At 37.0% G+C, this 14,156-nt stretch overlaps 1 protein-coding gene across 3 annotated transcripts in view; it reads right to left on the bottom strand.

Moving 5' to 3' along the window:
- ATRNL1 (attractin like 1) overlaps positions 1–14,156 on the bottom strand; it is a 503,197-nt gene that overhangs the window by 351,460 nt on the left and 137,581 nt on the right. For all 3 annotated transcript variants that reach the window (XM_081192831.1, XM_081192833.1, XM_081192832.1), the window contains exons 18-19: positions 12,463–12,681; positions 9,140–9,277 (exon numbers count right to left, since the gene is read on the bottom strand). In XM_081192831.1, coding sequence (XP_081048957.1) covers positions 9,140–9,277; positions 12,463–12,681 — 357 coding nt within the window. The remainder of the gene's footprint in view (positions 1–9,139; positions 9,278–12,462; positions 12,682–14,156) is intronic.

The raw sequence follows: 14,156 nt of genomic DNA, 5'->3' as shown, positions 1-14,156 counted from the left end.
CTCCCATTATTTCCCAACTATTCCCCTCATCTTCCTTTGAGCTGTGACCTCCCTCAAACCCCTGTTGTAATTCCAAACTACTTCTCTGGAATTGTCAGGCTGGGGAGGTGGTCTCCACCATTCCTCCTCTGCCAAGTCCCTGACACTGGTGAAATTTTGCCTATATTGCACCATCAAACTCTGCTTCCATCACAACTGTGCACACAATATTTGCTACTCAAATGTACTAGCCATGGGCATACAAAATTCTTACAAGGTCCAGGAAGTTAACTTGTTTAAAAACCAAATAACTGTTGTCTCTTTATTCAGGGCACCTTTAAGCTATAAAAAAACCCTTTAATCAGATAACTTAGAAATATAATGATGCCTCCTGGATCAGACCAAAGGTCTATCTAGACAAGTATCCTGTTTCTCGCAGTAGCCAACCAAATGCCTTCTAGTAGCCCACATACAAGACATGATGGCAATAGCCCTCTAGTCCTGTCATTCGATTGTGACTGGTATTTACAGGTACAGTGCCTCTCAGAATCAGTTCTATCATGACACAAAATTAGGAATGGCAGCAGGAGGCAGAAAATTTGCTCCCCTGGACTCTGCTCACTTATCTCTCTGCCCTCCACTCAGCTCTCCCGAACCACCCCCTACCCTCATCTCCTGATGGTCATTAATTTATCTAATGATTTGTACTTCCAGCTAAATGAATCTAAAAAGGCCAGTGAACAAAATGTTTCTTCAGCTGCAGCACACAAGCTGGCACTAAGGAGGGAGAGGCAGATGGTGAGGGAGGAGGAAAAGGGACATTTGCAGGGCTTGTAAAAACTGAGGAAATAATGACTGAAGTGAAAGAAGAGATACAGGCTTAATTCCAATGATCACAAATGAGTTGTAGCAAGCCTGAGGCTTGCAGGTTCCCTCCTCCTCCAAGAGATTAGAAGCAGCTAGTTTTTAATTTGTGACAAAACCATAATTTACCGATTTGTCACATAATTTGCAACTGAAACAGAACCTACCTGTGATCCTGGTTGACACAATTTATACCTAGCTGCATTAGGATGAAGCTGCTAACTATGACTTGTCACAACTTAGAAGTTCAGTATTGACTACACTGACTGGCAACAGCTCTCTAGGGTTTCAAATGGGGTACCATCCTAGTCCTACCTGGAGATGCCAAGGATTGAATCTGGGATCTTCTGCATACAAAGCAGATGTTCTACCAATGGGCTATGGTCTTTTTCAAGGAGAGGGGTGAAAGTCCCATTGCGCAAATGAAAATCCTTCCACTGATGGGACACGGTAGTTAAATGCCACCCTCTACATTGCAAAATAAATATTTGTTACAGCTCCAGCTGGCAGCTATATTGCTTCCAGTTATATAAACAAACAGATTCCAGAATAGTTTAAATTGCTAATAAAATGACACATATTTACAGAGTAAGTCTAACACTAAATAGTGTAAAATCCTCTTCAGACACCATCAATATAAATATTCCTGTTAACTTAAAAATGCAGGAGCAGCAATGGCATGTTTTTATAGCACATTTAGTGAGAAACACACACTACACTTCATTATGTTTGCAAGTATGTGTTTCTTTTTTTCCACTTGTCTGCCCTTGACAAATGCACACGAAATTACAAGCTTTTAATATAAGCAATGTGTACTGTTTAATTTACTACAAACTAAAGCTTAAATGCTTGATTTTATAGTAAATGATTAAAAGACAGTCAGATAGTTAAAGAACCTCAAATTGTAGAATAGCTATTTGCAATTGCACTGAACTAGTAAACATACTGAATGATTTTCATTATAAGGGTAGTGATTATTGTCTTCTATCCCTGCACTGAAAGCTGGGCAAAATGGACTACCTACTTACATACAATTAAGTTTTTGGGGCACTATCATGGATTATAGCCATCAGTCAAGCACCACAAAGCTTCAGTACTCATCTTCTAACCTGGACTTTGCGAGTCACATAACATTTGGCCAAGAATTTGGGAAGAAAGACCACCCAGCTTTAAGATTACGATAATCAATAACTGATGTGACCGATATGGCAGGTAGATCTCAGGTCTGCCATTACCAATTTCATAAAGCATACCAAGATGACCGTTTCAAAATTATAAGGTTCCATGTAAGGCTCAAAACAGAGTGCCGTGTTAGATGAAAGGTTTTCATCAAAATTGCTCTTGAAAGTAAATCAGAAGATTGGAAGAAGGTGTTGTACTTGAAAACCTTTATGAAATCTATGAAACACTGAAATAATTTTTATATATGCTCAATCAACTATGTGTTATTAAGATAGCAGCTATATCTGGCTCTGCATCACATTTGACCACTCTATTCCTCCTTCTGAAAAAGCATCTGTTTAATATATTACTACTAGCTCACTCATAAAGGAGGGGAAAAAATTTCATCACAGCAATAAAAAAATTCAGACAAATATTGGTCACTGCACAAAATAATCCTTTAAAAGCAGCAGCTTAGGTACCAGCACATTCATTCATTCATTCATTCATGAAAACAGTGTAGAAACGTCTTTGAGGCAGCAAGAAATTTTAATGCTATTTAGGGCAAATAAATATGTGCATACTGTTGTATACAATATAGAGATTTTAAGAAGAAAATAAACGTTCTTTGAAGGCAATATAATTTACTAAAGAAAATCCATGCAGTAAAATTACCACCCATATAAAACTTATTTAATAATAAGCCTGTGGTGTGATTGTTTCTTGCTTGCTGGCTCAGCATAAAAAATGTAGTTCCTTATGCTGACAACAGAATAACCACAAACATTTTCATGAAGTACACATTTTAAGCAATTTAATTTAAAATGCAGTGGTTGCTTTCGCCATTATTTCAAGTACTGCTGAAAAGGAATTTCCGTTTCAAAATGAGTTCACTACACAGGTTATTTGTTTACCTTGGATTATTACACAAAAAAGGGTGTGCATGAATAATTTTTAAATGCATTTGTAAATAGTTTCAATGTGTCTCTCTCAAGAAACATTAATAAAATGTGTGCTATTTATATTAACTAAGCATATTACACTGATTTATTAACATTCAGGGCAACACTGAACGAAACTAACGCAGACTGGAACATTCTAATGTTCATGGGCACTACTGAAAGATGATAAAGGGATGTCTGGAAAGATTAAAGGTATAACAAGCTACTGCACATTGTAGATAGTCTTGTAATAAAGTGTAGCCATTTACCTCCAAAGTCAATAAATAGCACTTTATTCGTAAAGTATATTGCAATCCTGATAATCACCCATTGTCATTAAGAAAATGACAAACTAAATCATCAAACTCTGTAAAGTGAGATTCTAGTGGAATTTGAACAATCCCAGCTGAAATGAAACATCTATAGGAATTCTAATGAAAGTGTTAAAAATGCAGAGATCGCTTACATTACTCACAAGATCTTGCACACTACTCTGTTGATGTTCAATTTTGACTGAAGTGAAATTGGAGGTGGATTTATAGGGTTTTGCCCAGGCAAATGTTTCTGTAACATCTATGAAAAAAGTTAGAAGTGTTTATGCTAGAATTAGCACAATTTTTGAGGTGTTACACCTCTAATAAAACACTCACGAGGGAGTTCATGATTACTTCCATTTTTTACAAATGGAAAACACTGAGTATTATGATGCCTAGGAAGTTTATTGGCCCCCCAGGAAGTTTATTGTTATTTGTGCATACTCTCGCAGACAGCCCTAGGGCCATGCTAATGTTGCATGCACATTTGTCAGCTTTCAAGATCAGAAAACGGTATTAAAAACAGAGAAATAGAGAAGATTATTATCTTAAACAAACAGGGAATGTAACATTGAAAATTAATCTAAAAGCATATCAAAAGGTAAATCTTTCTTAGGATAAACTGAACTAAATGTCATTCAATGAAGAGATATACTGCTATGCATGACTGATCATACCATCTGAAAATTAATGAACTCTTGACACTATAAGTTCACAATTTTCATGGCTTATGCTTCATGCGTCAAAAATTACTGTACTCTCCCAGTACCATATGGTGAATATTAACACAGAGAAAATCAAATTAAACTTTTGGAAGAAGCTTAGTTCTTTCTGAAATCACATTTTTTGTTCAATCTATATTATTCAGTATGAAAAATGTGTTGTACACATAGAAAAATGGAATTTGAGGCTGAGGGGTGAGAAAACATTGTTCCAGGACATTTAATGCACAATTAATATGGGACACAGTCTTGGCTTATGAAAACCCCTAGTCAATACAATTTAATGAGTCTCCTTCACAGCATTCTATGAAAAGGAGTTTGATCTTGCACACTGCTAAACCCAATGAGAACTGGCAGTACAGAGCATATATTTGACAGAAACTCCTTTGCTCAAATACTCATGCATTCCTTCTCCCTCTGTGAACAAGTGTTCTGAATATTTATTGTGCCTAGTGAAGAGTTATTTTAATTCAAACACTAGCAGCCTCTTTAAGACCACTGGTTAGTCTAATAAGAGATCACATTTTTATATCTAAGTTACCAATAAAGCTACCAGCAAGTAGATACCCTTTGTTGGAGTTTTGTTAGAATAGTGACTCCTCCAAACATCCCTAGAGCATTAGCTAAAGCAGGGCTCTGAGAGGGGAGAATATGGGGGGTATTGCTGAACTCTGAACCATCATTTAAAAATAAAAATAAAACTTCCTACTATTGTAAAGGATTGGTTGTAGAAATAAGGTGAATAACATCTGTTTTGCTTCTTGTCCTCTCTCTTGCGTGTCAATAAGACCTTGTGCTTACCTATGGATTCAACCAGAACATCCTTAAGGAACTTCCTCCTGAAGAGCTTACCACTTGTAAAGAGCAATGGAGAGGTTGGCATGAGATGGGGAGTCTGCATACCAGTGTCTAAGTCATTGTGTGTGTCTAGCTACTACATTGGCCACAAGGGCACAAGATGCAGATTGAGTCATATCCATTATAGATCTGTGATGTAGGCAGCTGGGTGATGTAGCTTAAGTAGTATCTGACAGGTATGCCTGATCAAGTTTTCAAGCATAGTGTAATATATAATTTTTCTGTGCATTCTCAAAGGAATGGTAGGATCCTTGCTAAATGTTATGCCTTTGGCATCCCATCAGAATTACTGTGGAAGAATTTAAAAGCCATGTAATCAGAAGGTGAAATTGCATCATTGTAATCATTATAATTCTTGAGCTGAGTGCTCATGCAAACAGAATTCCCACTCACTCCCCTACTGCAGGCAGCTATATCCCCCCCCAAAAAAAAAACCTCTTCCCTTGAGTACCAGCTACCTTGAATATGGGACGAAGGGCAGCAGTGGGAGAGAATTGGGGGAAATTGGTTAGAGGGAGTTTGCAGGAGTGAAATGTTTACTTGAAAAGCTGGATACAAAATGTTAAACAATCAATAACAAAAATTTACAATGTAAATATAAATAATAAGGAACATAAAGTCTAGTTGGATCTAGAGATACAGAAGTGAAATAAATTCTGCAGTGGTGCTGTTCCATTAATTAACCACTAGTGGAAACCACTGTGCATGACCTTGGCAAGAGACTGTGTATATCTTTGAATTTCATTTCTCTTTGGTCATGCAATAATTTTGTGCTGTCAGCAAAATCCCTGCATGCAAAAAAGACTTCCACTCATGGAAGCATGCCTCTGACTGCAAAAGAACAAGTCAAGAAACCAACTCTAAAAAAAAGTCTGCTATGCCAAGAAATTTTGTACCAGAGAGAAAAATAGATAAAGATAAACAGAAAATTCCAAGCAAACATATTTCATTGCCACAACCAAGAATACCCAGTAGTTTGTAGGAAGGCTTGATCACTAACATCAAATGCAACCTGTTATAAGATTACCATTAATCCTTTGGAAACTATCAAATGAGCATGAAAAAGATAAAAGGATGATACATAAATCAAGCTGCTGGATCTCTTCTCTACCAATCGAAGTAATAAGTAGTCATCAATTACAGGGCCTCTGAGTTCACCGTGTTCTTGGGGTAAGTTGCTGAGTTAGCACAAAATGCACACCACTTAAAGGAAGTTGAGCCAGAACTGTTTCAGATAGTGCAATATAAGTGTTAACAAGTCTTATTTTTCCCACGGAAAGAAGTCTTTGTTACAGAGAATCTCAAATGAACTTATTTTCAGAAATTGTTAACAAGGCACGCATCCACATTAGATGCTACAGTTCTCTTAAAAATAAAAGTTCTTAGCAAGACGCTTTAGTTACAAGTTGCTAGTCAGAATTGTAATTAAGAAACAAAAGGGCTTAATTTGTTTTGGTCCTACATCACTGCAAGGTGGGAACACTAAAATTAAAGAAAATGAAACTGATGGTGAATAAAATATTGGTGAAAACAGAAACCTTTCATTATTGAGATTCTTTCATTTTTAAATTATTTCATTTAGGTGGGTGTACAAAATACAGTATTCGCTAAAGAAGACATTAAGAGAATAATGTTAAGTAAACCAATCAAACTCTCCCACATGTTGCTTTTCTTTCCATCCCACATCTCTTACTATGCTTCACTAGCTATGCATTGTCATGCTACTCTTTCATCTCCCTGTGCATGAAAATGCACACATTTAGCTCAAAAGTAGTGTACATTCACATACATCTTAACCAAAATAAGAGCAGGAACTTCCTTGAAAATGGGGAAATATGAGAGAAGAATAGATAAAATGTCTTTTGAATGTGTTACCTGACTGTTGAAAACTTTTATTTGGAAGGTGGGTTAAAGGCAAGGAATAGTCTTATTATAACAGCAACTATTTTTCTTCTCAGTCTTGCCATAAATAAACTTCTGCATAATATCCAAACATACTAAGTCTCTTTTTAGACATTAAAACTGGGTACAATGAGCAAGTAAGGTAAGGTAAAAAGGTAAAGTACCCCTGGTCCAGTCAAAGGCAGCTATAGGGTGTGGCACTCATCTTACTTCAGGCCGAGGGAGCCGGCATTTGTCCACAGACAGCTTTCCGGGTCATGTGGCCAACATGACTAAACTGCTTCTTGCACAATGGGACACCATGAAGCCAGAGCACACAGAAATGTTGTTTACCAATGAACAAGTAGAGTGGGTGTGGCACCATGAAAGCAGGCTCTATTTCAACCTACACATTATTTTTAAACTCATATTGATTCATTTACTTACTATAGAGGGATACCAATATTCAAACCTATATGCAGACATTATATTGAAACCCTGAAACTACTGTACAGGTGATAGATTAAGCTGTTATGAGGAAACTGGTGGGCAATATTATTAAATTATTATTCTTTTCCCATTTTAATTTTGTACTCTGGCCTAGGTGTTTTAAATGGTTTTATGAATTTGGATTTTAAAATATTTTAAACTCCTTTGTGAAAGATTTCCTTAAAAAGTAGACTATGAATCCCTGAAATAATATTGTATTTATTCTAGAAATATAAAATATGCAAGTGTCCAAAGCTATGTAATTTTTTAAATAATGTAACTATCATTTCTATTTCCACCCGTAATTTCTAACTATATTAAGTAGCCAGCAGAATTCATGTGTCCTGGGAACTCTCGGCATGTAGCTAGAACTCCAGAAAGTAGTAGTAAAATTTATAATTTCATAGGGCTCATAAATTGATTTTAGTCATTTTTACATTAATCATTCACTAAAGGTGACAGTATGCTTATTTAGTTAGATAGCTAATGCTTCCCTGAAGAATAAAAGCTGCTTTAATATATCACTTTGCCATTCAGCAACTAGTGAGAGCAAAAGAACATTTTGTCAACTTCAGGAAATAAGAAAACTATTAAGAATTATTTAAAGCTTCATAAAACACCAAGAAAATGTGCAACTGTCAATAAGGGTAGCCATAAATCTTTCACTTGAATATTCTCACAATGTATTTAGCTTTAGCTTATCAAATGTGCACGTCCACATAACCAGTGTTACATTTTAAATTGCCAAAAGGCCAGGAAAGCCCATTAACAAATTAACACCTTCAGTGATTAAAGGAGTCCTGTAAATTAACAGATCGACTTAACTGCCACATACGAAATATGTCAGTTAAAATTCTGTGCCTTTTCAATGGATTCAAGATCTATCCTTGCATGAGTATTTTGAACTTTCCATTATAAATGCAGAAGTGGGTGCGATTCCGCACATCCTATTATAATGGTCAGATGAGAAGACTGCATTCGTTTTCAAGGTTACACAAAAATGTTTCACTGTAATCTGAAACTGAGCAAGTGAAGAAGGAACACCCCTTGATAAGATCTAGTAACTGGCTCATCCCACTGAAAAGGACATCAGAATGGTACCTGGAATATACCTGAAGCTTGTGTATATCTTTACACCGTAATTCAGAGTTGACCATTAAACAAGCCAGTTTCATAACCCATGACTTGAAGTTGGTTTGTTTAGAAACTAACCTAGCTGCTAGGTCCTAGCCGCTTGGATTCCTAATTCAGGCGTAACATTAAGCTAAGATTCTTTGCAACTGAAAGTAAAATTAACAGAAGTCCTGCTCTCAGCCACAAAAGAAGAGAATGGGAGCAAGTAGAATGGGAGTTGAGAACTTTCCTCTGGCTCATCCACACTGTGCTAAACATGTACCCACTGTCTCTGGAGCTTGTGATTCTATTTATCATCAAATCTAAATATGCCTAATAAATGTTCTCCATATTTTCATGCTAACTCACTCAGCCAACCTGTCAACACAATAGTGCAAATAGTTCAGCAAACTGTAGATCAGAGAGGAGTGGGAACTGGGGACATCCTTGCAATTCAAAAAAAGCTTACACAGCAACAACCCAAAGGTTCTTTGTGAGAGAACATGACAGGTGCATAGAGAGAAGTAGAAACTCTGTCCCATCAAATGTCCTAGCCAATTAGCAGAGTTTGTTTTTACTTTGTACTAACTTCTGAAGTGCAGCAAAATAGAAAATTCAGTACGAAAGTGGAGATATTTTACAATCTGGTATAAATGGAATTCATTAGTATAGCAGCTAAAGTAGCACACTTATGGATTACTCCCTAAATGTCAAATTTAATGTTTAGTATTTTTTAAAAAAATAATCCATCAAACTATGAAATAATTTCCTGATATTCAATTATGAAAATACTGGAAACAGTTTTAAAGGCACTTACCTGTACACTGCCCACCATTTGTTGGATCTCCATAATATCCTGGCATACATGTTTCGCACTGTTTTCCTGTAGTTAGGTTTTTGCACTGATCACAAACATTACCATTAACACAGGTGCTATGTCCATTGCACTGGCAAGCTGCAATTAAAAAAAGACAAAACTAGTTTTTAGCAGAGAATGAAAAAGAAGAACAAAATAGTAATTCTATCAGGAGAGGGAATAAATGTGTCTCTGTTAATTCTCCTTGACCTCTCAGTGGCTTTCTCTACCATCAACTATGGTATCCTTCTGGAGCGGCTGTCCGAGTTAGGGGTGGGTGGCACTGCTCTGTGGTAGTTCCGGTCCTACTTGGATGAATGTTTCCAGACAGTGTTGCTTGGGGAGTGTTCTTCAGCCCCATGCAGCCTTCAATATTGAGTTTCTCAGGGTTTGGTTTTATATCCCATATTGTTTAGCATCTACATGAAACTGCTAAGTGCTGTTATCCAGCCGTTTGTAGTATGTTGCTGACAATATGCTGATGACACACAGATCTTCTTCTCCTTTACATCTACAGGTGAGGCAGTGGATGTGCTGGGCCATTGTCTTGCCTAGGTAATGGCCTAGATGAGAGCCAAGAAACTGAAGCTCACTCTAGATAAGACTGAGGCACTGCTAGTGGATGGTTCCCTAGACTGGATGGATGGGAGGTTGCTTGCTCTTGATAAGAGTTACACTTCCTCCAAAAAAGTGGGTACACAGATTGGGGGTACTTCTGGATCCCTTGTTGTCACTGGCTGTCATTTGAGGCTCAGGTGGTCTCAGTAGTGTGGAATACCTTCCATCTGCTTTAGCCGGTGGCCCAGCTACATGGCTATCTGGACAGGGACAGAAAACTACTATGCTCTGAGATCTACAGATCAAGGACAGTATACAAATTAAACAAAATAATAATAATTCCTCACAAAAGTGATAACAGAATAATAACAGAATATTGTGCTTAGTACTTTGGAAATAATGGAATGTTTTAGTGAAATTAACAATTTGAAACTAGCTAGCAGAGGACTATAAATAAAATACTGCAAGTGATGTCATTGCTTGCAGTTCATTTATTGAATAAAATTACCAGTTAATGAATAAAAGAAGAAATCAAATTTTCCTGCACCCCTCGGAAGAATGAAGCACAAGACTCCAGGAGTTGGTCTAGTTTGATGTCAGAAAGCAAGGATAGAGTGTAGGATTAGCTATTTATAATGTTATTAACACACTCCGCTGTATAGTTTTCAGTGCTACTGCCACCATCCCAAGTGACCACTGCTTCAGTTTTAGTCTTAGTTTAACCCCTTTATCATGTCTAGGATCTTTATTCCATTTTACCATATACTGTAAAGCATTCTCTACAGCACCATTAATCAAGTGTCCAACTTCATACTGCTTAATCCAAGAGTGTCATGCTAGGAGATAAAGCACGGCTCTGATCCTAGAACCTTCAATAATACACTTGAATATTATATACTTCATTTTTCCATTCAGTTACAGGAACCATATACTGAAGTACTAATGTACTCAGCTGCACAACTGTGATGAAAACAGTTTCTCCCTGCTGTTTTTACATTGGCCACACTAGACAGCAGCTATGTGTTAAATGAGTGAACAGAAAAAGTTTTCTTCCCACAATCCAATGCCTTAAGTGCCTTTTTCACTACACTGCATGTTTCACCTATTAAACAGATTATGCTTCAGTGCTTGTACAATAATCAGAGGTTAATAAGGGATTAGTCTCATTCGTTTTTTATGAGCAGATGTTACATTCTTTTCTTCACGGAGCACTGCTAAATTGTTTTGATTCAGCATCCATTGTTTCTCTGTTATTGAATTATTTCTTGTAACACTGATTAACTAAAGATTGCTGTGTAATTTAATAAACCTGATGATGGTCTCAAATTTAGGAATAGTTAACGTCACTTATTAGCTTTGATATTTATCTGGTCTGTTACAAATGTCACAGTGCTAAATTAAACCAACTGATCAGCAATCAATTCATTATTTGGAATAGTATTACTAGGACTGTGCTGAATATTCATGAGTGTGTACCTGGGCTAAAGAGAAAAAAGAAAAAGAGAGTCTTCATCAGGATGCCCAAGATCCTCCCTAGACACCAACCACACAAGCATGCCTTTGTTTCTCTTTGCTGCTCCACTTGGCATTGGTGCTTTAGTGTCTTTCTTCCTATTCTTTTTTTTAAAAACCCTACTTGCTGCCTATATCATGCCCAATAGCCAAGATTATACGATGACCATGCAACACCATTGAGTCTATTAGGTCTGGATACTTGAATTGTCATGTGATGTCAACCTAATAGCAAGAAACATTGTATTGCCACTGTGTTCTGAATGGGTATCAGGGAAGAGCATGGCTGTTATTCTATGGGCATAATGGTTTGCAGATGGTTCTCTTAAAGTTACCTAACACTGGGGGCATTTTTCACAAAAGACAAAAATGTTCATGGAAAGTGCCTCCCCCATCTCAGCTCTGCCCTAATTGTCCCAACAGTTACTAATATAGTCTTTCTGCTTTGATAACTTAGTAAGAGAGCATGCAGAGAAGGGCAAACATGTAGCTTGAGATTCAGACAGTTGTGACCTGTAACTGTGTTCAAGGGAAATTCTTAAACCCAACTTGTTCATATAAGCCTTTGAAAATTGATTATAAAAGTATAGTGGTTTTGATTCATTTTTATTGTGAGTTTTTGTGTTCTGCATATCTCACTGGATGCTTGAATAAGGAGTTAGATTTATAAAATTCTTTAAAAAAAATACAATTAAAGATAGGGATAAAAGCCTATATTGAGTCGTCTATATTTCTTCCTTGCAGCAGAACAGCAAATCTCTTCAGGATTTTAACTGCACTGAAATTTGGTTTTTAAAACTTACTGGTAAAATGAGAAGAAATTGCAAACCCATGATGCTTAATCACTTGAGTCAGGAGTGGTGTTGACTGTAAATGCATCAAGATGTGAAGTTCCAGAACCTCTATTTATTCTGTAATGAAAAACTGCCTTTGTATCTAGCTGAGGTATCTGTGATCTATTAATCATGGATTAGAACCAAATTAGAATAGCTGAATAAGTTCAAGGGTTCCACATAAATCTGCTCTAGAGTTCAACTACTTTTCCCTTCTGCCCTTGACTTTACTTCTTCCACCTACTTGCTTCTTTCCTCTGCTTCCATTTATTTTAATATCCAGAAACTGGCAGAAGGGGTCTGCATATATATCTCCTACCCAGCACAACAGTTCTTTAATTTAATTGCATCTAGGTATCAATAATAAATAGGAGATCCTACCTGGGCACTGGATAAAAGACCAATCATAATTTTTCTCTTTGGGACAAAGATTGTTGTCAAGAACCATCTCAGTAGAATGTATCCCATTCAACTTCATTGGCCCCCTTGAAGACCCTTCCACACAATGGCCTTTGCCTGTGTTGCTGGGATCGTTGCACCATCCACATCCTGGGTGTTCCAAACATTGTCCACACGTTCTCAATCCAGAGCAGTTTTGAGCTATAATACACAGGTTATAATCAACAGTCTTTAAAAGCAGCGTATCTGTGAGAGGTCTCTAGTACAGTTAATTTTCTGAAAACGGCTGAAAGTAATTCAACTTTTCTGCCAGCCTTTTATACTGCTTTCATGCCAATTATTCTGAAGAAAAGCATACATTACTATTGCTATAAAGGTGATAAAATACTGAAGATATAATATCACAAGCAAAAGTTGTTTCATCCCTCTGAAACAGATGTCCACAACAAGGTATGCAATGTCCTGTTTAAGAGGTATATACCCCCACCTTTCTGCACATATATAATTAAGGCATTTAACAAACTAACTCCACATCTAAATTTACCTAAACTTCAAGTGCAGATCAACAGTTTTATAAGCAATAAAAAACCAGCACATCCAAATTCAATAGTATTAAAAACATGGAAATATATAGTGGTTCCTAAGGATACAATCCTACAACCCATGGGGGTTATTTGGAAGACATAAGATAGTGTGTACTTGACTTTCTATAGCCTGTAGAGAGGAAGTCTTCTACCAAAGGTCCTCCTTAGACAATGGTGCAGCTCTCCATTACCATGACTGCCCTACAGGTAGTAGTCCATGACCCAAAATGGGGTTGTTTGGGAACATACCAGAGTATGACAAGGTGTCCAAGAATCTTCAGAAACCTGGGCTGCCACACTCTTTTCTCCAGCCAACATATTCCCTGCCCCACAAGCACAGCCAAAAGCTACTCAATTCAGTAGCTGTTGTGGTTCATCCCTTCCCCTTAAGAGTTCTGAAGAGTTTTGTTTCTTCTAAAGAATTTGTTTGGCTGATTATATATTTTCCCTAGTAGTTTGAGAGTGATTCCCAATTTAGTTCCAAATGGTGAGATATATCGGAGATAACACAATGTCTTTTTACTAGACCAAGTCCTCTCTCTCAAAGCACTTATGTGTGCCTTCTGGGATCTTGTTAGAATCTTCAGCTCTCATTTTACAAAACAATACCAGAAACAACTGTGTGCTCAAAAGTTTCTACTTTCCAGAGTTCATGTAATAAAAATAAGGTTGGTAATCTGTCAAGTCCCTTGTTTTTCAAACACACTTCACCATTTCAGGCTGCAATTCTAAACTCAACAGGATTTAATTCTGAGCAAACTTGCATAGGCTTGTTCTGTAAAGGAGTGACATCATTTTAAAGCTTGTACAGCAGAATCATAAACAAGTTTACTCCAAGTTCAGTCTCGCTGTGTTCATAGAATTACAGTCTTCAAGAGATGAATTTTGAGAGAATGCCCTGGATTGCACATATCATTCAGTAAAATCTTTTTGCTATTGGTCTTTATGGGTAAAAGGTACAGTGGTACCTCAGTTTTCGACCATCTTGGAAGTTGAATGTTTTGGTTTTTCAACACCAAAAACACGGAAGTAAATGCTTCCGTTTTCGAACGTGCCTCGGACGTCAAATGGCTTCCACTGAGTTTTTTTCAA

Source organism: Podarcis bocagei (genome assembly GCF_964188305.1).
Source record: "Podarcis bocagei genome assembly, chromosome: 4".
NCBI classification, from domain to species: domain Eukaryota; kingdom Metazoa; phylum Chordata; class Lepidosauria; order Squamata; family Lacertidae; genus Podarcis; species Podarcis bocagei.
The sequence above is the reverse complement of the archived record's forward strand: the minus strand, read 5'-3'. Positions and strand labels throughout refer to the sequence as shown.